The sequence below is a fragment of the Pseudonaja textilis genome, chromosome Z (assembly GCF_049901715.1).
Source record: "Pseudonaja textilis isolate UNSWEBS1 chromosome Z, rPseTex1.2, whole genome shotgun sequence".
In the NCBI taxonomy this organism is placed as follows: Eukaryota; Metazoa; Chordata; class Lepidosauria; order Squamata; family Elapidae; genus Pseudonaja; species Pseudonaja textilis.
In genome coordinates, this window is record NC_142008.1 from 86,354,635 (window position 1) to 86,381,800 (window position 27,166).

General features: G+C 36.0%; 2 protein-coding genes across 21 annotated transcripts in view; one reads left to right on the forward strand and one right to left on the reverse strand.

The window, feature by feature from the left end:
• BRCA1 (BRCA1 DNA repair associated) overlaps window positions 1-6,130 on the reverse strand; it is a 62,072-nt gene extending 55,942 nt beyond the window's left edge. For both annotated transcript variants that reach the window (XM_087917815.1, XM_087917816.1), the window contains exon 1: window positions 5,997-6,130. The gene's annotated coding sequence lies outside the window, so the exon portion shown is untranslated. The remainder of the gene's footprint in view (window positions 1-5,996) is intronic.
• A 917-nt stretch (window positions 6,131-7,047) lies between these two features.
• Window positions 7,048-25,376, forward strand: NBR1 (NBR1 autophagy cargo receptor). Of its 19 annotated transcripts, none has more exons than XM_087915775.1 (23): window positions 7,048-7,402; window positions 8,418-8,459; window positions 9,505-9,609; window positions 11,049-11,111; window positions 11,745-11,763; window positions 12,597-12,619; window positions 13,624-13,830; window positions 15,048-15,104; window positions 15,601-15,809; window positions 16,625-16,786; window positions 17,407-17,613; window positions 18,284-18,437; window positions 19,158-19,451; window positions 20,542-20,664; window positions 20,769-20,844; window positions 21,479-21,595; window positions 22,336-22,497; window positions 22,591-22,695; window positions 22,818-23,142; window positions 23,422-23,510; window positions 23,769-23,844; window positions 24,271-24,376; window positions 25,035-25,376. In XM_087915775.1, exons 3-23 carry the CDS (start codon window positions 9,514-9,516, stop codon window positions 25,212-25,214), a joined length of 2,850 nt encoding a protein of 949 aa, XP_087771901.1. In that variant the 5' UTR covers window positions 7,048-7,402; window positions 8,418-8,459; window positions 9,505-9,513; the 3' UTR covers window positions 25,215-25,376. The 19 variants fall into 19 exon arrangements, with proteins under 19 accessions (XP_087771901.1, XP_087771902.1, XP_087771910.1 ...); XM_087915776.1 differs by having other exon boundaries at window positions 7,048-7,194; window positions 8,396-8,459; XM_087915784.1 differs by having other exon boundaries at window positions 7,048-7,194; window positions 8,396-8,459; window positions 22,450-22,497.
• Window positions 25,377-27,166: the final 1,790 nt, after the last annotated feature.

Consider the following 27,166-nt stretch of genomic DNA (forward strand, 5'->3'; position numbering starts at 1 on the left):
TCTGGTGGAATCATCTCTTCTATTCATGCTTTCTGGTCTTCTTTCAATCTCTATGGTTTCTCTGATGATTCTGTGGCTGGGGCTTTCTATAGTGGCTAGGGTTTTGGTGCCATTGAAGTTGATGCTATGACCTGTGGCTTCCATGTGTTGGACTAGTGAGGAAGTGTGTTCCAGCTTTTTGACTGCATTTTTGTGTTCATCCAGGCGGGTACTTATTCTTCTATTGGTCTGTCCAATGTATGTGGCCGGGCATGATGCACAGGGGACTTCGTATATGCCTTGGTTTTCCAGGTCAAGAGGTATGCCTTCTTTGTGTATTTGAATCAAAATTGACAGACCTACTCCAAGACCCCACATACAAACCCATAAACACAGACCAAACCACATATCTGGAAAAATTAAGCAAGAAGGAAATTAAAACCAGCCACATGAGCAAAGAGATCCAACAGACAATCATCCCGAGAGAAAAATCTTCCAGATGCCCCAAACTATACGGCCTCCCCAAAATACACAAAGAAGGCATACCTCTCAGACCCATAGTCAGCTCCAGAAGAGCACCACTACAAAACATAGCTAAACACTTAGCAAAACAGCTACAGCCCCATGCTGAAACAGCAGCTTCACATGTACAAAACTCATACCACTTCTTGGAAATGATCAAAGATCTACATGTGGAGCAAGAAAATCTGCTTGTAAGTTTTGACGTGGTTTCACTATTCACTCAAGTCCCGATAAAAGAGACCCTTGAAATCATCAAAAATAAATACCAACCAGCTAAACACCTCATGGAACTAACAGAACACTGCTTAACCAACACATATTTCATATACAAAGGACAAAGATACAAACAAATTGAAGGAGCCCCTATGGGATCACCACTGTCACCTGTCATTGCAAACCTGTTCATGGAAGAATTCGAATCCAGAGCCCTGGCCAATGCCATCCACAAATCCAAACTATGGCTAAGATATATCGATGACACATTTGTGATTTGGCCCCATGGAAAAAAAAACCTAAACAATTTCCTAACACACCTAAACAGCACACCCCCCAAAATCAAGTTCACCATGGAAACAGAAACAAACAACTACCATTCCTAGATGTACTAATCTACAAAAAAACAGATGGCACACTAGGACACACCGTATACCAGAAGAAAACACACACCAACCTCAATGCCCAATCCCACCACCACCCAGCACAGATAAACTCCGTGGCTAAAACACTAATTACTACAACCAAACGCCTGGCAGACAAGACACACATAAAGTATTGACTAAAGTATTGACAGCCAACGGCTTCCACAAAAGCAAAATCAACGCCTTGATCCACAAAAACACACTGAGACATAATAAAGACCTAGAAGATGAACAGACCTATGGAACAGCTCTCCTGCCCTACATAAGAGGCACTACAGACAAAATTACTAAGACACTACACAGACATCACATCAAGACTGCCTTAAAAACAGACAGAAAAATAGCAGCCATCCTTAGAAACCCCAAAGATAAAATTGACCTGGAAAACCAAGGCATATCGAAGTCCCCTGTGCATCATGCCCGCCACATACATTGGACAGACCAATAGAAGAATAAGTACCGCCTGGATGAACACAAAAATGCAGTCAAAAAGCTGGAACACACTTCCTCACTAGTCCAACACATGGAAGCCACAGGTCATAGCATCAACTTCAATGGCACCAAAACCCTAGCCACTATAAAAAAACCCAGCCACAGAATCATCAGAGAAACCATAGAGATTGAAAGAAGACCAGAAAGCATGAATAGAAGAGATGATTCCACCAGACTGTCAATCATTTGGAAGCCTGCACTCACAAACAAAAAAATCTCCACACCACAAACCAAGCAAACACCTGGGCACAAACAGATCCCCCCTGATACCTCCAGCTCAAACATACCCCAACCAGGCACCCAGATGAAACCTAGCTTCCTAACTAATGATAACTGTCCATTTACCTGGAGCCAAGCTGCACTAAAGGCCTCCAATAAAGTAACACAATGTTGCCAGCCAATCAAGATACAAAATGAGCCAAAAAACAGACAGAAGCTATTAGAAACACCAATCAAGCAGAACACAGCAAACTCCAAGACCAATAAACACAGACCAAGACTCACAACCAATCAGGGTGAAGAAAAAACCATTCCGGCACAGCAATAGGCTGCCCCAAATTTAAATCTGAAACCACTGTAAAAGTCTGACTCACAGATGAACACTATACAAAAGCCTGATGATGGCAGATGAGATTCTGCCGAAATGTTGCTACAACTTTAAAAGCACAACTACAACTACAATGTGGGAAAATACCCAAACAAAGGTGAATGCCATACACACACACACACACACACCCCTTTGCAAGGAATAAATGTTCGTTGACAGAAGTAAAAGTGGATTTATCCAAATGAAAATTGCAAAAAAAATACATTACATTATAAAAATATGTTCAAGAGATTTGGAATATAGAGAATGAAGATCAAATAACAAAATTAGTACAGTGTAAGAGTGAACTTGAATGGGATGTGAACAAGGCAAAAACTGACAATACTGTGGGTAGAGAGAGGAAAAGAATCTCCAGGAAAAGACCAAAAAAATCATACAGTAAACAACAGAACATTTTAAAAGTATTAGAATGCAGATTCATAAGCAAAAAGAAAAAGAAAGTAAAGCCAATTTCAAATTCAAATTTCATGATGGCAATCACAGTTGAAAAAAAAATGGTTGGAGAGAATCCATGAGATTATTAAAGAGATGAGAAGCATATAAAGATAAAATAAAAGACAATAATTATGATGGAAGCAAGAATGGTTTGCAAAGACAAAAATATACTGTAAATTATATTTAGCTAGGTTTCTTTTTATCACATGCCTTTAATTTCTTTCTTTTTTTTACTATTAATGTTTTTCTATGATATGCACAATCTGCTTGCCCTGAAGAATAGTTTGATGGCCATAAAGTAAAAAATAGGAACCTTGGAAGAATATTTTAAAACATTGTTATAAAAGATAAAATGAAACAATGAATTGGAGGACTTTAAAGTAAGGCACTAACTCAGCTTTTTCTAATAATTATATAAGGCAAGCCATGGGCACCAGAAACAGACTTTAGAATCAAAGAACAACTATGAAACTAACAATGCCTCTGTGCATGTATAACATGACTTCTCAAAGTATTTTACTCTAGGTCAAAGTGTATAAAATAAAACTGGTACCCGAGGCCTAAGTCTCAGAACTTTTTTATATAACTAAATTTAAAACATCTTCTGGACAATTCCTACCATGATGTCATGAGTGCCATGGTGAGCTGACATCTTGGTGGCTTTTGCTGACTGGCAAGGCAGCTTTTGTGAGGAAAATCATGGACAGATGCTGATAGAGGCAGCTTACTTTCTCTGGAACAAAGATTGTTGAGATCATCCATGTGATTCTGAACAGCTGCTGTTTATGAGTAGGCCATGGTCAACTTTGGGTGGAAAGTTGGGAGTTAGGATTACATCAAGCTCACCCTTGCAAAGCAGCCTTTATGAACATTAAGCTTGATTGAGCCTGATATCTTAATCACGTTCTTGGATTATTTTCTAAAAAATTGTATATTGAAGAGATTAAGACCTCCAGACCAGCAAGGTTTCAGTTGAGTTTCCACCTTGACTTGTTTTACATTGTATTTTTTGGATAATGCAGCAAAAGAGAGCTTAGTAAATGGAATGTGGAAAGATAATAACAAATTAGGGAGCCAAAATGAGTTGGAATTATAATTTTGAATTATTTAGAAGGTAACTTCTCTGGGAAACCGAGTATTCCTTTGGGTTTTTTTATGATAAGGAAGCCTTGAAGGCTGGACATGGATAAAGAAAATGGAGCAGAAATCCTTAGTACAAACTTCTAAATTCATCTCAGACAAGCTTTTGGATAGAATGGAGAAAACTCTTGATAAATTTGACAGAATGTTCTAGTGAAGTTGTAAAACAAGAATGAGTTGGATTTCAATATAATAAAAGTGGTTCTGAGATGAATAGGAAACTGATTCAGATACTTTTTTCTTCTGGATATTCAAAAGAGCTCTGGCTAAGATTTGGACAGACATTTTTTGAAATAACAAGCAAAATATAAATTGTAGATAGTGATACAAAAGAAATTGTTAAAGAATTTTGAAGGATTTTCACCTTGAAAGACAGATGAGCAAAGTATTTCTGAAACTTTTTTGAAGGGGTTAAAGAATAATTTTTAAAGCTCAAAAAAGGTTTATAAAATGCTCGTTTGATCAGGGTTAACAGAAAAAAATGGCTATACTTGGTTTCAATTATTGGAAGTTTGCTGACAAAAATTGACTGGCTTTCTTTACAACTATGGGTAGAAGAAAGATTACAGGTAGTCATTGACTTACAACAACAACCAAGCCCAAAATCTATTTTGCTAAGCAAGAGAGTTGTTAAGCTAATTATGATTTGATGTTAAACTATTATTTTTTCCTGTGGGATAAAAGAAGATACTTCTTTGTCTTTTTTTCCTTGTATTTTTGTAGCTTATATTGACTTTTAACAAATTATTTGGAATATATATAAAACACCTCTGAAGTAGGCAATTAAAACTGCACAATATTATGGACACATTATTTTTGATATTTCAGATTCCTCTATGCAGATTAAAAAAAATGCTTTATATCTAGAAAACCTGGTATTTTAGGCTTCATTATTATTTTAAAAGATAGTATTAGCAATTTTAACATGGTCTAGGCCTCTATTCTAACTTTAGGAAAACATATGCCTCCTTCTTAGACAAGGCAATTTCTTCTGGTTTGCACGATCTTGTCTTTTTAACGCTAAACCAGGGGTTGGCAACCTTAAACACTCAAAAAGCCATTTGGACCCATTTCCCACAGAAAATGCCAGGAGGCACAAAATCCGTTTGACATCTAAAATGAAGATAACACTGCATATATTGTTTTTTTACCTTTATGCTATGTATAAAAAAACCTATAGTATTTATGAAATAAAAAGCCAAACTTAAATTATCCACCTGCAGCAAACCAAAAATGTCATGTTTCTGTGTGCTGTCATCCTCAATAAATCATGTGCTGGCAGGTGTCCCATATTAGCAATTATGATGCATATTTTGAGCAACAGAGAACTGCAGCAGAGAGGTGAAAGAGCCACATGTGTCTCCAGAGCCACGGGGTTGCTGACTCTGCACTAAACAATAGAGAGCTTATTCTAAAAGTCATTGAATATACTTACTAAGTTTTCAGAAAGATACAAATCCAGTTAGGAAAGAGTAGTATAACCCATAAATTTCCCACTTTTGGAATCTAGTTATCTAGAATAAATGTTTTCTGTTATTCAAATCTCTTATAATCAATATCTTTTATTGTTTAACCATTTGCTTTCTAATGTATGACATATGAGCATATTAGAATTTTGGATCAATAAGAAATTGACCCCCCCCCTTTTATTTTCTTTGCCTGAATTATTTGTGATTTATATTTTTGGGTAGGCAAAGAAACCCCTTTGCAAAGAAAGTGTGTCTCTCAAGTTAAGGGGTCAATCCTTTTGTAGGTAAATCGTTTTTTTTAATGGACAGGAAACAAATGCCCTATTCTAACTACTAAACTTTAATCAAATTAAAGATTCTTCTATCACACGTAGATCTAATCATGTTACTTTACTACACAGCGCCACTCTTTCCCTGGTTTTACAGTGAGTATAGTTAAAAAAAAATGGAAGAAGCAGTTAGCTTACAGAGACTCAGCCGAAAGAAATGTTAGCTGACAAAGACATTTTCTCTCCCCCTTATTCCAATCTTTTATCATATGAACTAGATGCTTGTATCATCTTCCCCTGAACTCCTTTGGTGATAATATTAATAATCACCTGTTGATTTATAGACCAAGATCAAAATCTCCGAAAGTTTAAAAAACGCGCATCTAAACTCCAACCATAATCCGCCGTCACTGCCGAGTGACACTGCTACATAGTTACTACTCACCTAAACGCTGCTTTCCTTCGCTTAAGTTCTGCACCTTCTCCAAGCTCTTCCCGCTCTAAGGAGCGTTTTCCACTCCTTTCGCCTCCAGCTGTGCTTTTTGTTCGCGCCTTCTTCCCTTTGACATCCGGCGGGGGGGGTGGAGAGAGTAACCGCCTGCTAACCAATCGCCTTGTAGCTTCCGGATCCCATGACTGCAACAGAACCCCCCCCCCTTCAGTTGGTTACGCCAGAAAGGCGTGGGAAAGAATGGCGTTATGGTCCTTGCTGCTTGAGTATGAAGGGATCTTATCACTAATTTCTGTCAACCGAAATGTGGCCTCTTCAAATGTAATAAAAGCTGGCTAAAAAGCGATGGAAGGTCAGTTTGACCTTCGACAGCTTTAAGACTTGTGGACTTCAACTCGAAGAATCCCTCCAGTCATGTTTGCTCAGAAATTCTGGGAGTTGAAGTCACAAGCCTTAAAATTACCAAGTTTGAAGCCGTAGGTCTAGTGATTAAGACATCACAGGCTAGAAACCGGAAGACTAGGATCTCGCCTCAGTTTAGGCATGAAGCCAGTGACCTTGGGCCAGTCAGTTTCTCTCAGCCCAGGGAAGAATGCAATGGCAAACCACCAAACTGTCTCTCGTTATAGCTTTGCTTTTTTTAAAAAGTAAGCTGGCTTGTCTGTAAGACGCCTTGTCTCCCTCGACGTGATAGGCGGCATACAAGTTTGATAAATAAATGGTTGCATGGTGTTTTGTTCATAATCTCGGAAAGGCGACTGATAATTTCTTCCCAATAAGGAAAACATTCACACAGAATCCAATGTGAATTCGGACATTTTTTTGTATTTGCCGCGATCTTTTTACTGCAGTCAAATGTTTGGTTTTTCATTGGCTGGTTTGCAACATCGAAGACACGTAAAATGGCTTCTACCACGCTCTGGACCCGGAAATCCCTTTCACCTGCTTCATGAGATGCGTTCCTTATTATTGTTGCTCTTTACGGGATCCGCCCCTCTCCTCGCGGCTAGCCAATGGTATAAAAGACCGAGGCCCCTGCCCAGTTGCATCGAGCTGTAGTGGTTTCGGGAGCTGAACGACTGCGATCTTTTTGGCGTCACAGCGTGGGAGGGGGATGGCAAACGCTAAGCGTGGAACCTTGGACTTTTCCGAGGGGCACTCGTCGGACGTCCAGGACCTGCTGGGTAGTCCAGTAAGTTCCGTCCAGCACGCCTGCTGCCTCCCCGGTCCTTCTCTTTAAGGGAGCTGCCTCCCCCAAGAGGCGTCCTCCAGTCGTGCGGGGTGGTAGAACAGCCCCCTCGGCTTCAGCCCCCACGTCCATGGGCTGCGGCAGCTTAGTGCAGCTGGAGGGCGCCAGGTGGTGGACGCCGACTGATTGATAGGGGTTTGCTGAGCTTTTGGTAAGCGTGGAAGTAAGCCTCGTTCCTCAGAGGGACGGGAGAAGAGCAGACTTAGTAACGCAGCGTTTTCCGAGCACAAAAGCAAATGCGGTGGCCTCTTCTCTCTGGAGAAGAAGCGGCCACAGCATTTGCTTTGTGCTCGGAAAACGCTGCGTTACTAAGTCTGCTCTTCTCCCGTCCTCTGAGGAGCGAATGACCCGTTTGGTTTTTGGTCGTTGCTTCAACAGCAGGGCAACTTTTTCGGGCTCCCGCGTTATAATAAATTGTTTTTAAGGCTGTCCAAGTTGGCAATTTTGATTTTAATGTCAAGCCAAACGGAAACGCCCTTAATATCTCCGAGTAAATGTGTGATATGGAGATAAATGCTATGTATGCTTCCTACATATATTCGTCAGTTTTGATGCTTTTACCTCCATAAACGTAAGCACATAATTGCAGCGTTAAGGAAGCAACCCGTGTGTTTTCGTAGTTTTATTAATGTTGCGGTTAATCCCGGGGATAACCTACTAACTAGCTATCTTGCACTGTAGCAAGTATTCCAGTTAAGATGGTGACTTTCCGGTAGATCCCATGATATGCAATTTCCTGTACCAAGGATTTTCAAGATGGTAGTTGTCCCTTGGTGTTTGTCTAGAATGTTTGTAAAGTTATTATGTAGCCAAAACTCTTTATTTCAGATATATCACTTTTAAGTTCCTGTAAGGGTATGGAACATAAAAAATATTCCAGAATATTTTTTTTGTTTCAAAACTCTTCTAAGTAATACAACATGCTGGTGTTAATGGGTCCTACCCTACAATAAAGCTCGATAAAATTTAAAAGCAGAGCTGCCCTGCTGTGGGTGTGTGGAGATAAGTGATTTCAATAAACTAGACCAATGTCAAGTTATTATTTTTGATAATACCTTTTGTAGACCTGCTTTTCTAATGATAGTTCTAACAGTTATAAAAGTATGCCTAAATAATACTTGCTTTTCTACCTCAAAATGGTGAGAAAGCACATTGCCATTTCATAGTCTTCCTCAGAGCAATGCCATTCTGAAGAGCAACCAAAAAAGGTGTGTATATGCTTTGTATACAATGCATTGTAAACTAGAAGTAGGTTAATGAAACAAATACAGAAACATGTTTTGTAGTAAGTTAAAATTGGATTACATGTTGGATTAAACATAAACATGCTGGTCATGGGCATTACAAACTGCACATATAATTGAATTTACAACACACTTATGAATATGTGCAAAGTTCCAGAGTTCCCAGTCTTGATTTGTATTATCCGTTTTTCCATTGTGGATAATGCCAAATCTTTTTGATTTGTGCATACAATGACCTTGTAGCTATAAAAAAACCAAAGTTCTGTAACTGTTTTTCCACTTCAAATTTCAATAGATGTATGTTTTTGCAATTATATATTTATATTTGTACATAGTTCTGTTTCAGTCTTAGAATGTTCAGAATGATAAATTTGTCTATTTTAAATTAATTGTAAATAAGAGGACCATTAAAATTATGTCCTGTTGCCCCAATTTTTAAATTGTATTTTGCAGAATTTACAAAATTCTAGTATCTCACAATAAGTTAGCCTTTATGTTTGCCTATTGTTATTTCTTGTCAATAAACTTCTTTTGCAGAGATTCATAATGGTGTTTTTGAACCCAGTTTGGATTTTTATTTATTCAATATTCTCTGTGTGGCATGACTAACATGATTAATCCATATTAATCTTGACTTTTTATCCATGATTCTGGGTATTTTAATCATAGTCTATTTGGTTAGGTGAACCTGACCTAACGAAGTACAGAACTGTGCATCTGACTTAACCAAAGCACAGAGTATATCCATGAACATCAGTTAGCAGTCAGAATACATGATGAAAGCTTAATGTCATCATTGTTTTCTTATCTTTCTCATATGCAAGCAAGCACAGTTTAGGAGAATATTTAGAAGAGTGGGGAGAAGAAGAGGAAAGTTCAGGTGGCCCTAACCCCAGTTTCCTGGTTCTTTGAACTACATAAAAATATTGTGATTGCTTGGTTCCTCTCAAAAAGAAGTTTGGAACAACTACATTGTTTTTTAATTGATCTTTTCATTTGCTATCCACAGATTTATGTAATGGATCCCCAAGTAAATTTCAGTGTAACCTTCCGTGGTAATAACTTCAACTTCCTTGTATCATCTCAAACCACATGGGCTGATATGGAAGCCATGGTGAGTTGGATCTTTGCCAATTGCAATTCACTGATCAATAACAGTTTTAATAGTTCAGTTTGCTGTCCTCACATCACTTAATGTTTTAAGTTTTCACAAACATCTGGCTTTTTCAGCAGGCCCTAGAATAGGGTGGTCTCCGAGCCCACTTTTGGACATAGGTTTCAGATGAGTTGTAATTGGTCATCCATTTTCCCAATGTGACTGTTAATAAGCTTTAGTTATTTGTTTTTTTCCCTATCTTTGTTGTTTAATTCTAATGTGTAATTTATAGCCTGCTTAGAATTCCTATTGTAATTGAAGTGGTAAACCAACAATTAATAAAATTTGAATGGATTATTTCTGTAAAATGTTAAGTGTATTTATTAGTCATTCATGGAATGATCTCAGCTTTTTTCCTATCCTTTGATAAGCAAATTGGACAAATTTTATTAAAGCAATTGTATTAAAGTCCCCACTCTTCATTAATTCCATAGTTGGGGAAAAGGTTGAAGGCAATTTGACTGTTGCATTGCTGACATATCTATAGTATCCCAGCTATGCAGTAGTTAAACTAGTATAACATTAACATATGTTACAACTTCAACCTTCTCCCTTGATTTATGCACAGCTGTATAACTGCAAGATTAGTACTAGGAACAACAAAATTCTAGCAATCAAATCTAGATATTAATCTAATAATTGGTATAGGATACTAGATAATAATAAAAAATATGTCTAGCTCCCAATAGTGTTCCCTTCATTTTTTAAATGTTATTTGTAACTGAACAGATTTTTTGGACCAGCACTTAACATTAAAAGAAATGAAAACTATTATTCTAATCAAGATTAAATGTAAATTTAGAATTGCTGTAGGTATTTAAAAATGGGCATGGACTTGCATGTTTTTTCTACAAGTGATTTAATTCAATATTGACATGTTGTTTTGTCCTTTGTATGGAAATCTTTAACTTGCTAGTATACTTGTATATACTCATTTTTTTCACAACTTTGTACACTATATTTTTTACTGGAAGAAATTCATGTACTGCATATTAAGAATTTTAGTTTTATTCTCAAGTTCCCCAGAATTTTTTAGTAAATGTAGTGCATCTGTTAGATGAAATTGTTTACTTGATTTATTTTTAGTAAATCTGAAATTTGGTTTAAAACTCAAGAATACCAGGTAGGGGAGGTGAAACTAAGACTGCCAAAGTCACCTTTTGATTAATGGGGAAGATAGGTATGTGCATAATATTCTAAACAGCTTATAGACTTATTGATTGGGATGCAAAGCTTTGATTCTCTTAAGTACAACATATATATAGCTTGGATTTGAAAAAGTGGGGTAGAATTGCTCTTCATTAACACTTTTGAGATATCAATAAAAAGAATTAATCATTGCTGCTTGTTTCTCATTGTCATGGAGGAGCCATTTCATTAATTAATTTCTGTTGTAGGTAAAAGTGTCATTTGGACGGAAAGATATCCAGATCAAATACCTAGATGAGGAACAGGATGAGGTACTGGACTTCTATATCCCTATGAAGGCTTCATTTTAAAAATAAAAAATGTAACCTTGTACTTTTGAAAGAATAGAACACTAAAAAGAACTTCATATATATTTTTATAAAGAAGCTTTTTTCTCCTTGCAAAATAGCTTCCAGTCAATATTTGTTCTGTATTGTGTAATAGTTTCACAGATTATCTAATTTTTCTGACATCTCTCTAGAGGCTTGCTTACCACTTCAGGATCGAAAAGATTTAAAAAAAAAATCAGATAGTCTTTGATTTATGATCCCAATTAAGCTGTCATCTTTAAAATGATACGCCATAACAGTGAGATGGCAGCATATTTAGGCCAGGGGAAAGACAGTGACTACATTTTGAATATGGTCTAACCAGCAATATTTGTTGAAAGAACTTTTTCTACAGTCTTAATTTGCATGGTCTTGTTGATTTTATTTTGAACCATGTAGTTTTTAGTAGGAAAGCAGGATGGGGGAAAGATCTGTATAATAAAGAAATAAATGTCTGTAATAACTATAATGTCAGAAGCTGAACTACTGTTCTGTAATGATCATGGAAAAATCCTGTTATGACTATTATTAGCAGCAATTTAAAGCCTCCTTTCATGGTTTCATTTCTTTTCACAGGTATCCATCAACTCAGCAGGTAAGTTGCCTTTGGCTGACTCATAAAATCTGTTGAGTCTTGCTGTGGTGGTGTGAATAAAGGCAGCGATATAAATAAGGGACACATAGAAATAATAGTACTGAGAAGTATACTTTTGTACACAACATAACATGCCTTGTTTTCTCCCTGTAAATACTATATTCAGCTATTATCTAGTTACCCAGCATTTGTCTATTTCTACATTAGAATGGGGGTTTGTATCTACGTTGTCTTTTAAGGAGGAGGCTGAACCTAATGTCTTCAACTCTTTATTCTGTCATTTCCTAGTATGTAAAGTTTATTAAGTTCAACATTTATGAAACATTTAAATTTTTTCAAAATTAATTCAGAACTGAAATGTGGATTGATCATATTACCTAGGACAGGGCTGTCCAGCTCGCGGTCCGCAGGCCAGATGTGACGCTGACCAGGCCCATTCCTGGATTAGCGAAGGGGTGAAAGTTGTGATATGTCACATGACGACACAAGTTTGACATCCCTGACCTAGAACATGTGATTCTTCTTGGGTTTTTTCTTTTAAATAGTTTGAATATAGAATTCCATTACATTTGAAGATATGAAATTAATGACATGGATTGTACACCATAATAAAACTAGCAAGTCCTGCAGAATGTATTATTTTTTTCTTTCCTAAACTTCCTTGTTACTGGATTTGGAGTTGAGGGATGAAATTTGTATCAAGTTATAAGAAGGAATTACCAAAGCAGTAAAATTATAGTGGGCCTAAATGTGATTAAAACATAGTAATTTATTTACAAATGCAATTCTGGACATGAAATGTTAATATTAACATGATTTGTTTCTCTCTTTAGAAGAATATCAAGAAGCTGTTAAGGTAACAGATTAGACTAATTTTTATAGCAGTACAAATCAAATCTTACAGATTTCTTAATGCGTCTGAGATTTTATTCTATTTTATCTCAGATAATAAAATCATTTAAATTAGTCCATACTGGTCCAGTTCCAAGATACTGAAGTTCTTTTTAGTCAATACTGTTTATCTATTTTGTCATAAAGAGCTATTCTCTGGACAATAGCAAATTATTCCTATAATTACTACCTTCCTCTTCAGTTGGATCAGAATACATCTAAGAGCTTCAGTTTTTATATTTCTTTCTCCACATTCTTTTGGTTGTTCTGTTAGTTTCTATATTCGTTTTAAGCATGTAGTCCTTTTTTGTTTTGCAACATTTCTGATTTTACTTGTCTTTCTTGTGTAGTTACTGTGTGTGAAAGATTATTCTTACTATTTTCATTCTCAAAGGTTTGTTTCCTAACTTCAGATTTAGAGAGTTTAGATTTTCTTTTCTGGTCTAATTCCTGTATGATGGATATATGTCTGGTTGTGGAGGTTACTAGCTCTCTTGTCACAGATGGAGAAGTTGCAGGAGGAGTTTTGGCAGAACCACTTAGTATCCCAGTTGCTAGTTATGAGAAGACTTAAGGAAATTTCTAGGAAATTAAGAGTGAAGTGATTATAGAAATAATTACATAAAAGAGGAAATTGGTTTTATCTTTTGGGGCCCTTAGAAATTAGGAAAAACCTCATGTATATTGAGTTTGAAAAGATCCATTACTGATACAACATCCATCTGGCTTGATCAGTAGTCAATTTGCAATTTTAAAAAATCCTGAGAAAACTATGACCTTAGTGCAGACCATCTGCTTTCCTTCCACCAGGCATTTCAACCTGTCACAATGCTAATTTTTTAAAAATTTCAATTCTCAATAAATATATTAGTTTAGAAAGATAGGATTGTTTTTAAAATAACATATAGTTCATTAGAATGACTGTCCATGTACAAATAACTTTACTGAAAGTTTTTTCTACCCCCACAGATTGCAATGAAACAAGGCAATCGGCTCCAAATGAACGTCTATGAATTACGAGTTCCTTCAGGCATGTCTTCAGGATTCGTTTTTGGGAGATCTGAGGAACCGTTTGTTCCAGTAATTAAAAAGAAGCTCCCAATTGCTCAAACTCTGATAAAAGTCAAAGATACTAAAGAAAGAATAGATACTAAAAGAAAGAATAAAAGGATAAAGGTAAAAGTAAAAAGACGTGTTTTCTGACATCTGGAACTATCCTGTCAATTATCCATTAACATATTTTTCTTTCTGGATCTTTCTGTCTGAACTTGCAAAGGTGTTGATTTTAATTGCATTACATTGTGTGGCAATGCTTCATTCTGTTTTAATCAACCTTTATCTTTAGATTAAGATCTTAAGATCTAAGGTGAATAATGTATATATTAGTTTATGTAGATATCCTCCTGAGATATATACAACTTAGGGATAGTATATTGAGCTTAAATGCGTGGGTGAGATAATTATTGAAATTATCTCAATTTTTTTCTAATTATACAAAAATAGAAAAATACACTGATAATTTATTCAAGGTCTGTAGTGTATTAATGATGAAATGTTTTGGGTTCTCTGATATTTATTCAGAACTGACTTTTCACTTGTCCTAAAGTTAGTCTCTAATGCTTTAATTTTTCCCCACATTTTATTGCTAATTGTTCTTGTTTCTTTTTACAATTTACTTCATTTCTATAAAATTCCTACAAAGCATTCACGAGAGAATGTAAGTATTAAGTGGACTGCATGGTATTTTTTCTGAGGGGTAAATATTTTCCTGGTTTTTGGAGTACATACCATTCTTCACATTTCAGAAGAAATGTATTGAAAGAAGATTTATTTCTTACAAATTATTAACTGAATTCACTGCTCCCCCCTGAATATATCATAAGTTTTAAAGTAGTTAAAAGCTGAAAAAATCATAAACTATTTTCCAAAACCACTAGAAAAATGTAATATCAAAATATTCAGCTACATTTAATTAACTAGTTAGTAATCCATTATATGCATTCAAAGAGATAATGCTGTTTAAATTATGCTAAAATATCCTCAGGTTTTTATGCACTCTACCAGTATTCTTGGCTATTAGAAGTAATAGGAGAGGTTTTGATTTGAGCTTTTAAAATTTTGGGCTGACTGAACATATCTGGCAAATTTCCAAGCATCCCCTTGAATACCAACGCCCAGGTCACATTCTGTTCTGCCAGAAGAATGACATTGTTTCTAGCAGCAAGCCTGGTCTTATTTTTAAGTAAAAATACCAAATAACAAACAAACAATATGGCAAAGTCTGAAGAGTGCCTTTATTTATTCTCTTAGTCTTGCCAAGTTCAATATGAATAGGTACAAGGAAGTTAGTTGTATGTTAAGTTTTGCTGCTATGTTTTTTTCAATCTTTCTAGAGTGAGCTCCTTCTCAGTGAGGTTCCTCCTGAGTGGTTCACAAGCTACTTGGAAAAGGTGAATGTGGTTTCTTTTATTATTTGTCTTGTTATGCAAGAGGCCTTCAGAAAAGGCATGGGGAGGCAGTGATTCAAACAGAGTTGGAGACTAATACACCTCTCTTTACAGGTAAAGAAAAGGATATTATTCATCATGGGTAGAGCTTCACACACAAATTGATATTTGGTCCAAATTGGCAAAACCCAAATTTCCTAGTTGATTTGATTTAAGAGGGCAGTTTTTTTCCAGCTTAGTGTAATATGGTCGGGAGGTAGGAAAAATCAATACATTCATCTCTCATGGTTGGTATATGATAACTGGAGGCATACAAGGGTGGTTGCCCAGTATACACCAAATTATTAACGTGTATATTGTATGCAGTTCTATTTTTCTTCAAGCCAACTTATTGCTTGTCCATTCTAGTGGAGTACATGCCTCAATTCTGGGAATGGGGATCAGAGCAAGAAATGAAAAGTCAGGATGTTTTTCTTTCTCTCTGCCTTTCCTTTTACAGTTCCGGGAGCAAGTTGTTCAAGACACTGTTAAAGTACTGGAACAGAAGTTGGATGACAAACTGCTTCTTACCAACCAACTTCCAAGCTCCATGAACACCTCAAGACACCAAATTCCTGCAAGTTCCTTGGTGCAAGGCAGTTCCTATGACTGGCTGCTCTCCTGTAATAATTGTCAAAATCCCATAGTGGGGATTCGCTATCAATGCAGGTAGGACACAGGCAGGGGTATTAAGATGCAAATTTCCATGGTTTTCCAGGAGGTTAGAAATTGGTATTCTGCGGTTTTCTAGTGACATTTGTTTGAGATGTTTATAAATGATTTTAACAAACATGGTTTAATCATTATATAGCCAAAGTGAAATCATGTGGTATCTCATGCAATCAAAGGTAAAGTTAGTGATATTTCTTAAATAATTGGAAGAGGAATATCAGTGATTTCCACATCCTTCCTCTCAATAAAATTTCTTCTTAAAAAAGATACAGAAATAATTAAAATTTAAAACACTATATAAAAATTTAGAACCAAGGAGATGGACAGCACAGGGATGAGATTTTTTTTTACCTCATCACTCTTTTCCAGTGGCTCATGTCTCCACAAAGCCAACAGGCAAAACCAGGTTTTCATACACTTCCAGAAGGGCAGAAGTGTGGGAGCTTAAAGGGTTGAGGCAATAGCAGAAAAGGTTCTTTCCTTTGTCCTGACAGCTGTCCACACAAAATGTTCTACAGATAAAACTTTTTATTAGCATTTTTTTAAGCTTGTAAATCTATTCCCTATTCAGTTTTTCAATCAACATTTGAGAAAATAAATCTACGGTTTCATTTTTCTTTCAGAAGCTTCACTGGCTCATAATTCTGCTTTTATATCTTTTCCTAAGATTTCATCCAAATATGTTGTACTTAAAAATACACTGATATCTCAATATACCAGCACAGCTAGGAAAATATTTTAGCAGATAACTTAAACAGTTAACAGAAGAAACAGATCAGTAATTCACCACATTGCCTTTCTTATTTTCCCAGTGTTTGTCCAACATATAACCTCTGCGAATTGTGTGAAGCAGGGTTATATTTCCATGACTCTAACCATGTCTTTCTAAAACTGCGGAGGCCCACCTTGCATATTTCAGACACACATAGTCTTGAGCAGCTGTCATCTTCTCTAGTCACTTCAGAGAAAGTCAGGTAAGCAACCAACTTCCTTGCTTCCATTGTGAATCCCTTGAATTATTTATATTTAGAGTGCTCATGATAGTGAATATACAAACAGTGAAGAAATCTCATGGAGGAATCAAAGATATAGTTAAGTTCATATTAACCTGGGAAATTCAACATCTGGTTCATCTCCATGCCTTTCTTTTCCCTATTGAAATGGAAAAGATTCCATCTTCATATTGGACAAAATTATAATCTGATTTAAGACGGAAGAAAACAAGCAGACAAACATTTTAACAAGGGAATGCTCTGTTGTTCAGGGAGAACTGGATGATGATTGTAGATGCCCTACTGAAATGGACAAAGGCCAGAATTTCTGATAGGCTTTGTTTTGCAGGTAGTAGATGCTGCCTTTGTTTGGCTTTGTTTTATTAAGCCTAGCCAAAAAAGCTTGCAGATTCCTTAAATGACTTTTACTGCTGAAAAGATGGCAACCAACAAAACGGTATTTGGATGTAATGAAAAGGATGGTTGTTTATTGCCAGTGGTCCCCGAATCATGGATTGTCCGGCTAACTTAGGAGACATCCAGCTCCACATATTTTTTATTAGTGGAGAAGCAAAATTGATATCTTATTTCTAATTGTTTAGATTCCAGAAGCAGATGGACAAGCATTTCCTGAAAGCAGAAAAGCAGCGTTTAAGGGGAGAAAAGCAGCAGCGTAAAGCTGAAACACAGGAACTCCAGAAGCAACTTAAATTGCATCAAAAGTTTAAACTATGGGACTCCGTCCGTGCTCTTGACCACACTAGTTTGGCAGTTACAAAATCTGAGAGCCTACAATCCAGTACACTTCTGTAAGCAAGCCTGGACCTGAGTTATGTTTGAGAAGCACATACTGCATATTCTGTGTTGGCTTTTACTGGACTATGGGCTGCTTCCCTAGTCAACTCATGATTTGTGCATTTCTAGTATTTTCAGCATCTTTAACTTCCTACTTCTCTATAAAAATACAGTTTTAAGAGACCGTTAGACAAACTGTGATTCATTGGGTCATCATTTCAAAGATACCTCCTTAACAGAGTAACAGAATGACCAAGAGCAAAAACTGTGGAATTGGTAATGACTTTGATAATCCTGCTGGCTTTACCATGAGTAATCGCATTCCAGCAGCCAATTGTGGGGAATCAGTGTACCCAGCCTGTATAATGAACCAAAATAAAATATAAAGGGCAGAGGACAACTTCATCTTGTTTTCTTCTGGATATCACAAGGGGTCTCAGATTTTTGGTAGGATAGCTGGTTGAGGTACCTTGGTTAAAAAATGGTTGTCCTATGATGGTCTGTTTTGCCCAGTTAAAAGTTACAAGAATGAGAATTTCAATAGTATATAGGTTCATAATCCCAGCTTTTCCTAGTTAGCTAGGTATATTGGGTTACTGCTCCTAGAATACCTAGTTAGAATGGCTAATGAGCCTGCAGATTTGAAATTTTACTGATTTTTCTCTGGTTTCCTCCATTTCACAGTTCTATGCAGCAGTGCCCTGTTGTCTCCACACTGAGTGCTGCTTTTGTAGACGAGAATTTACCAGATGGAACTCACCTCCCACCAAATATTATCTTCATGAAGCATTGGCGTATGAGGAACACAGGCAACATTACATGGAGTTCAGATACCAAGGTGTTTTTCAATGTTTAATTTTTAAAAATACATGCTAAAATCTAGCTTTGGCATTGAGACTGCTCCCTTTCCTCATCTCCTTTAGCTTTTTCTGCATCAATATTGGGAAGGTACTTTGTAAAATGCATTAGTACTTCATTGCATGTTTTGGGCTGAGTCCAGTAAATATTGGATCTCAGGAACGTAACTTGCTTATTTACACAAAGGTTTATTTTAAACTCTTCATCACCTGCTTTGGAGTTTTGGCTATGCTGTTAAAAGCAGAAGCTATGGTTCTGTGCTGCTTTGGTTGCTAAGTAAATGGGAACTGAAGGATTCATTTTAAAGAATCAAAGATCCCAGATCACAGAACTGTACATGTTCGGTGAATTGTGATTTGTCTCTTAAGTGTTATTAGTCCGTTTCATCATTGCTTGTCTCCAAGATTATCTAATAATTTTCTCTCTGCAGCCCTAGAGATTCTTGAGGAATGGGCTTCTATGTCCCAGATACTTAAATGCAGGATTCTGATGTCGTCTTCACAATAATTTTTCTTCGTGTTGCGTAGTGCCTGAGAGCCACAGAATGAAACTCAACTCAGAAGTTTGAATCTCTGTTTACTAACATTTACTTAATTGAAGTCTTATAGGACATAAGGCCTAAAAATATTCATTTATGACCAATATGAGAAATTTGCATGTTTTGGTGTTACCATAAAATAATTTTCTCTTCGTATTTCAGCTAAAGTTCATGTGGGGAAACATAACTCTGATGTCTTCTGGAAAAAAAGATGTGATTGTGCCTTCCTTACTTCCTGGGGAGGAAGGGGTTGTCTCAGTGGAGTTTAAAGCCCCAGGCACGGAAGGAACCTATACCTCCCACTGGAGGTTATCACATAAAGAAGAACAATTTGGACCCCGGATCTGGTGCAGTATTGTGGTTGACGCCTCTTCCCCCACAATTTCCAATCTGCCTGACCATGGCAGATTGATGCCTAGCTTTTGCCAGAATAGTATGTCTCTTTTCAAAAAAGAGGTAATGCCCTCATATACCTGGCTCTATTTAAGACTGTGGGTTTTTTCTCCACCTCTCCCATTTTGTAATTGTATTACATCTCTGCTTTCTCTCTTTTTGCCTTACATCTGTATTGTCTCCAGTCAATGGCCCTCTTCTTTAATGTGCATATTTTCCTGATTCAAATAATTTTAATTCATAGAATCAATCAGCTAATTATTCTTTGGGCTGTTAGTTAATTTGTTCTAACAATTTGAATCTGCTTGGGATAATGCTGGGATATAACTGTGCTATAGATACACCTCAATCAGGCTCAAAATTAATTGAAGACCTAGAAAATAAAAAATAAAAGTGTGTGCACCATTGCTTTTCCTGTTCAGCAGATAGAATTATATGTTCAGGACAAGGATTTGGTCAATAATGTTCAGTACTTCTATCAGCTGAAAGAGCAGGAACTCATCGGCAAAGTACATTTTTAAATTCCAAAGTCCTAAATTCAACCCCTAATGTTTTCAGGTATAACTGAGAAAAAAGAGATCTTGATCAGAAAGCATAGAAAGCAGTCTGCTAATCAGTCTACACGCATTGAATATTATGGGGATTGCCATCCAAAACATTTGCAGAACTGTTACAGATCTTACCAGAATCAATGGATGAGTATGACTGAGATTTCCCAAACAAAAATAGCATCCTGAAAACATCCTAATCTATTTAGCCTACTAACTTTATTCTAAACTAATTGCAGGGTGGTGATTCCATCAAGGGATATATTATTTTTAAGCAAAATATTTAACTTCTGAATGAGCAAAACAATGGGAGAAAGTACTAGTGTCACTTATTTTATAAAATACAAAGATGTATTGAAGAAATACACTTTGCAAATTTATTTTGCATTTTTGTTTAGCTGAAGAAGCATTAAAATAAGATTCTCTATACCAAATATTTTAAAGAGATTGTCTTTTTTATATAATCTAGACTAACAAAATGAAAATGTAGATATCAAGGTAGTATGGAATATGTACTGCAGTATAAAAAATGAAGTGCCCGAGTAAAACAGTTTGACTCAAAATCACCTTGGAGCATCCTTCAGTATTACTTCTTTTCTCTATAGGAAAGCGCTTCAGAATTTAAGGGGGAAGTAAGTTTGGCCAACAGAGTTGCTTCATCAGTGACGAAAAGAATCCTCAGTGCTAGAGAGTTTTACATTCCATCACTTGATCTTCTCACAGCCCAGGTGAAATGTCTGGTACAAACCAAAATTCAAAATGGATTCAAAGAAAAATGTTTATTCCATAAGTTTTCTCATTGAATTGTTCATTTTTGTTTTCGTCCCATTAGGATTTGCTCTCCTTTGAATTGCTGGACATTAACATAGTGCAAGAATTGGAGCAAGTCCCTCGTAATACTCCTGTTGGTAAGTTGTGATAAATATATTCTCATCCTGCTTTTCCAATATAGTATGTCTAATTGGCATTATTGGATGCCAAGGCCCATACTTTTTCAGTAGAGATTCCCTGCAGGTGCCTGGAATCTTCTGGGTCTGCTGCTGCTTTTTGCAATTACTGTGTTTTGCCTGTTCTGTTAAGCAGTGTGCTATTTACTTTTTGTGGAAGATTTTGAGGTTTCTCATAGTATGGAACTGTAATGAGATTTTAATTTGTAAGGCTTAGTCCCCCCATTTGTTTCCTCAAGGTAAGGATAGTTGGGTCAGCACTGCTACTCTTTATACTCTAGGCCAACATATTAGGATGTATTTAGCGTATTATCCCTGACTCTAAATGACAATCAACCTGAACAGGATAAATATGTGGACCTTTCAGTTCGTATGATATGTGATGCTCAGCTAATCATGTGCCAACGCATTTCTCTCAACTATTGGAAAACTTTAATTCTTTCTATTTGGTTTCAGGTATGTTTAGTCCATACCTGCTGACCAGTCCAACATTTTCCTACCATCTGTAGGAAGGAAACCTTAAAAATGGTTTCAGAAATACAAAAAAAAAGTTATAGTTCTTCCTTGTGGTATCATCCTTATCTTGCTTTACTAGATTCCATACAAGGTCCAAGCCCATACAAAATCCAGGACTCTACTTCTCTGCCAAAAACAACTAACTTAGACCAGAAACAAGAAGCGAATGAGAAGATCACATATAAATTACTGTCTGGTAAGCAATGAAAAGTACTGTGATGAGCCTAAGAATCCCCAGTTCTTTCACTGGATTTCCTTATGAAAGTAGAAGCCAGTAGTCTTGATTGAGAACTGAATGACCAATCATTTTAATTGGCTTTATTATTGACAATCTATTTTGCTGCAAAGCTGCTAACTTTAGAATTTGGAAAATTTACCAGGTAGTTTTAATGATACTGGCAAATGATTTCAAGGTTGTACGCACTTAGTCAAGTTACATTATAGAACAAGATTATCTAAATTGCTTTCAACAGATTTACCTAGTTTGTATTTTATATCTTCAGCTCTTTTCTTACAATATAGCCCCTGCTTCAGGATATCCTTCATCCTCTGATAACCAGGATATACTTGGCTCAACCTAAGTCTTTATTACTAGGCCTGTATTTAAATCCTATACAATTTATAGACCTAGAAATTTAGGTGTTTCTATTTTTTGTATAAAAGCTGCCATATGCAGGTACTGAAATCTTCCTCCAAATCGGACTCTTGAAAATTAATGTTTTGTGAAGGCTTTGTTCTTGCCATCCTATAGCTTGAAATGGTATTAGACTTCCTCTTGATATATCTCATTGCTTGAAGTACTTACATTCATTAGGTAAAATGAATTAGATAAAAAAGGACTACCAGAAATGAAATGCAAACTCAGTATCTATGACTGCTTTCTCTATTCTGAAATTTTTGGTCAATACTGCCAAGAATATTTAATCTCATTTTTAGAAGCTCAAGTCAGCAAAGGGAAGGCTGAAAATTCAGGGAACCAAGAAGAAGGAGAGGAAGATATGAGTGGAACTCAATTTGTCTGTGAAACAGTCATTCGTTCTCTCACCTTAGATGCTGCACCTGACCATCAGCCCCCACAAAAAAAGAAGTCTTTTCAGAGTGAGCGCTTTCAAATATTTTGTTAAAAATCTAGCATATTCAGAAAATACCTCCAGTGTAATGTATTATTTTCTCTTTTTTGTTATTGTTTAGATTCTCTGTCCGATGTTGCCCACTGCAGCCCAGAGAACAATGATTCCATTAACCCTGTGTCTGTATCAGAGGAATTAGAAGGCAAAGTACCGACTCCTGAATTTGGTAAGTCTTGATGATTAGGCTTTGCTTTTCTGAAGAGTTAATGAATTGAATGATGAAGCCATTATGGAAAGGACTGCAATGCTGACATTTATGGTGAAACACTATTTCCTGTCTCCTGCCAGGAAACCTCCCAGTGCAAGATGGTAAAGAATCAAAAGGAGGAGAAGCTGACAATAATACTCAGGGTGAAGTCAATAGTCAGGCATCTTCTTTTTCTGAAGATTGTATCATCCTTCCAGAATGTTTTGATACTAGTCGTCCTCTGGGCAAGTCAATGTACAGTTCAGCACTCTCTCAATCAAATTTAGAAAAGGTGACCATGGCTCCAGCAAATCCTGAAGAAAGCCACACATCAATCAGTAGTACCAGTGATACGTTGATTACCTCTCAGACCCTCGATGAAGTGTCACTGACCACCCCTCAGAGTGGGGAACCACGGCTAATAAGGTACCAAGTGAACCAAGAATAATCCAGGATCTTAAGATATCATTATTTCCTATAATTATAAGTAGCTTCCCAAAGAGAAATGTTGATTTCTGAGTGTACATACCAACCGAACTGTACACACAAATCTAAATGAAAAAAGAACCATCAGGAATTTTACTATAATAGATACATTATATTATAATAGATCTACCTGAATGTGTAGCATAGACCAGTATCAATTTTCATTCTATGGAACTTTTGGTACACTATTATAAATACCTATTTGTTGTTCTCTAACAGATATCGGGCTCTAACAGATATCAGTTCCCAAGAAGCAACTTTTCCCATTATAGAGGAAGCCCTGTTGGTTCCTATCCAGATAAGAGAAGGTATTGTATTGCAATGTTCTACATGATAGACTGTGAGCAGGAGTTTCTAACTGAAGCCCTTCTCTTAATAGACTGCTGCTCTCCATAGATTTATGTATATTATACGTATGTACATATTATTTTTATTAAATCGATAAATTTTAAAAATTTGATTTAAATAAAACTATTCTCTATTCCTTCTGGAGCACAAAAATAAGTTATTTTCTCTTTTTTTTTCTGTTCTTGCTCTCATGTACTTTTATTTTCACTTTTTTCTAGAATTACAGAGAGATGATTCTGAGGTTTCATCTCCAGAAAACGTAAATAACCCATCAATGTATCCTGAATCCTCTAGGTAAAAAAAAAAAATCAACCAGATTTCATCATGATGTGAATAGCAATTGATTTTTAGTGAGATTTTTGAGGTGTCATTAGCCTTTGTTTCTTCCTTTTTCAGAAATGTTGATTTAACCTTACAGCTAAACAAATGAATTGAGGCTTTTAAAAAACTGCACTACTGAAGCAGGAAGCCACTACTCTGGCAAAAGAAACTAGAGCAGACAAATGTTTTTAAGAGATCAATCTCACTAGTACTCACTACTCTTTGGATGAAAATGTTTATTTTAGTTCCTGACATCTTCACTGAAAATGTTGGGTCACTGGAATTGAAAACTATTGATTGTTGGAGTAGGTTGTTGGTGTGCTGGGTGGATCAGCAATCTGATACAGAAAAAGCCCTTTCCCTATATTTGTATGTTTTCAACTCCAATTTGATTTGCAGACATAGCCCAGGAAATAGCCTTGCTGGTGGCCTGGTGAAAGGGGCCTTATCAGTGGCTACCTCAGCTTACAAAGCTTTGTTTGTTGGGCAAGCCTCCATGGATCAGGTAAATAGATCATCTTGTCATCTTATGAGACTCAGGAAACATGCCTTTTCTATGGCAGCCTCTGCTCTCTGGAACAATTCCTCCCAGTCAAATACAACAGATCCAGATCTTAGAGTTGTTAAGGTCTGGGTAGCTGATGCATTAGAGGCCACTTGAGTAAAAACCCTCTTCGTTTATTATGTGCTTGGTCGTCTTTTTAATCTTTATATATTTGATTACTGTTAATATGATGGGTTTTTTTTAATTATTTGTGTTGCATGCTACCAAGTCATTGTTTAAAGTACCTGGCCTTATACATTTAAAAATAAATATAAATCATGCACTAATAATGAGAAGAGTAAGGACAGGAACATGTATATTTTGTAGTTTCACAATTAATCCTTACAGATAAGGATACAGCAACGTAAAAACCAGGTTGCTAGTTTTTGTGAATGCAAAGATAAGCTTGAGAACTGGGTGATATAATGAATTATTACAAATGAAAAGAATAAGAATACTGAGTATAGTAGAAATTATTCCAATTTAAATTTTACTGGGATGACTGTAGTTGGAGAATTCTTAGAGTATCTGAGGTGTACATAAATGTTTGCTGTATGCAAATTTGCATTTATATGTTTGTTTCTTTATATTGATATTTCTGTATTTTTCATCCTTCCAGGCTCTTTCTGTAACCAATGAAAATCAAATGACTTCATACCTGACTTACCTACGTGAAATGGGTTTCTGTGACAGACACCTTAACCTCCATCTGTTGCAGAAACATAAATTTGACATGAATCTTGTTGTCACTGAGTTGCTGCAGCTGAATTGGGGTGATCGGTATGAGAACCCATACTGAACCTTTTTCACTTGTATATTAAAAAACTTAACAGCAACTGGCACCAGCAGCTTCTAGCTCCCTTCTGTCTAAGTAGAGCCAAGATGGTTTCGCTTTTATTTTTCAGTACTTTATAATTCCTACCATCTCTATTATTCTACAGCTCAGGCATTAGACGCAGGGGTAGGGAAACTTGGCTCTTTTATCACTTATGGACTTCAACTCCCAGAATTCCTAAGTGAGCCATAAAAGGTTCCCCATCCCTGGCCTACTGGTTTTTCAGTTGTGAGAGAAATCAATTTTTGACTTGAATGGGACTATTTAATACACAAATGTAGGACATATGTCCTACATTTGTATATTAAACAGTCCCGTTCAAGTTAAAAATTGATTTCCCCCACAACTGAAAAACCAGTAGGCCAGGGATGGGGAACCTTTTATGGCTCACTCAGGAATTCTGGGAGTTGAAGTCCATAAGTGATGAAAGAGCCAAGTTTCCCTACCCCTGCATTAGAGTATCTAAATGTTTTCCCAAAACTGGTAAATGCCATATTCTAGATAGGAGAAAAGAAGTGATTATGCTTCAGAAATATAAGTGGAGCTGACCTTAACAACCAAAGTAGACTGTTCTCTACTTTACTTCTCTTCTGGTTAAGCAATACTTTTATCCCACATTTAATGTTATGTGTCTTGCCAGACACAGATATTATCTGAAAACTCTACTCCTCATTAGGAAGATTCCATGCAAACCCACAATTTCATTTCTTGGTTATTTCCTTGATAGAAGTAGAACTGAATTGGCTATGTGAATAAAAATACAAAGATGTAGCTGTTTATATTATATAATTATTGAGAAAAAAAATATTGATAGTGACTGTTCAAGCTATTTGAAGGGTAAATAATCAAGACAAATTTGAGTGTTTAAAATTATTTTTGTAGACTTTTACCAGCCAGCAGTATTTGACAGGAGTGAATACTGCTCTCTCAAGCAGTATTCCTGATTTCTCTACCCAGGTGTTAGATCAGTTTGAAGTCCTAAAAAAAGCAATATTTTTAACAACTCCTCAGCTTAACTACATTACTAATATCTAATAGAATTTTTTGCTTAGTATGTAAAAGAAAGAAAAAACAAATATATGAATGAATATTTTAGGAAAATATATGTCTCTGTTAATCAAAACAAAGGACTCAAGAATCAATAGGGAATTTCTGCCTATATCCTCCTGAAATAAATAGTGTAAGGATTTGATACATTCCTAAAGGGTTTACACTTGTTGATTTGACACTCAGGTATTCCTTTGATTTTAATTTCATATAGGAAGAAAGGAATATTTGTTCATAAAGCATGTGAACAGTAATGGGATGTATAAAAGTATAGTTTTTCTGTGATTTTGGTAGGAATTACAATAGTAAATGATTGTAAGGGATTGAAATGAGAAAAGTTTCCTAGTGAGTCAGGATGAGGTGAGGACAAGCTGCTTGTGCTATGATTGCTTATTTAATAAAATGTGTATGCAAACTGAATATCTCTGAATGGAAGAGTTTAGATTTGCAACTTCTCTTGGGCTGATGAGGAAAACCTTTAAATTACTAGGTAGATCTTCATATTTTTTTTAAATTACTTTGAATTACTTCAACCAATGAACTTCTTGTTTCATAAAAGGTGAAATATTCTTCTATTGGCTTTGTTTTATGAGAAGTTGCATGAATGATAATTTAAACAATACTGATATTAAGATATTGTTTATTGCTTAGATTAAGCACTATGGTCTTTTGAGTTGAAAAATAAATATTAAAAATGCACATTAGGTTTGCCTTTGTGAAAATGTGTTCTTTAAGTCATATGGATTGCAAAAGAAACTTCTAGTAAAAGCAAAAGTGTTTCCATATAAAATACATCTTCATGCTAGATAGCAACACTTGTACACTGAGGCACATTTATTATTATTTATGCCAAGTGCATAGGTCCAAAG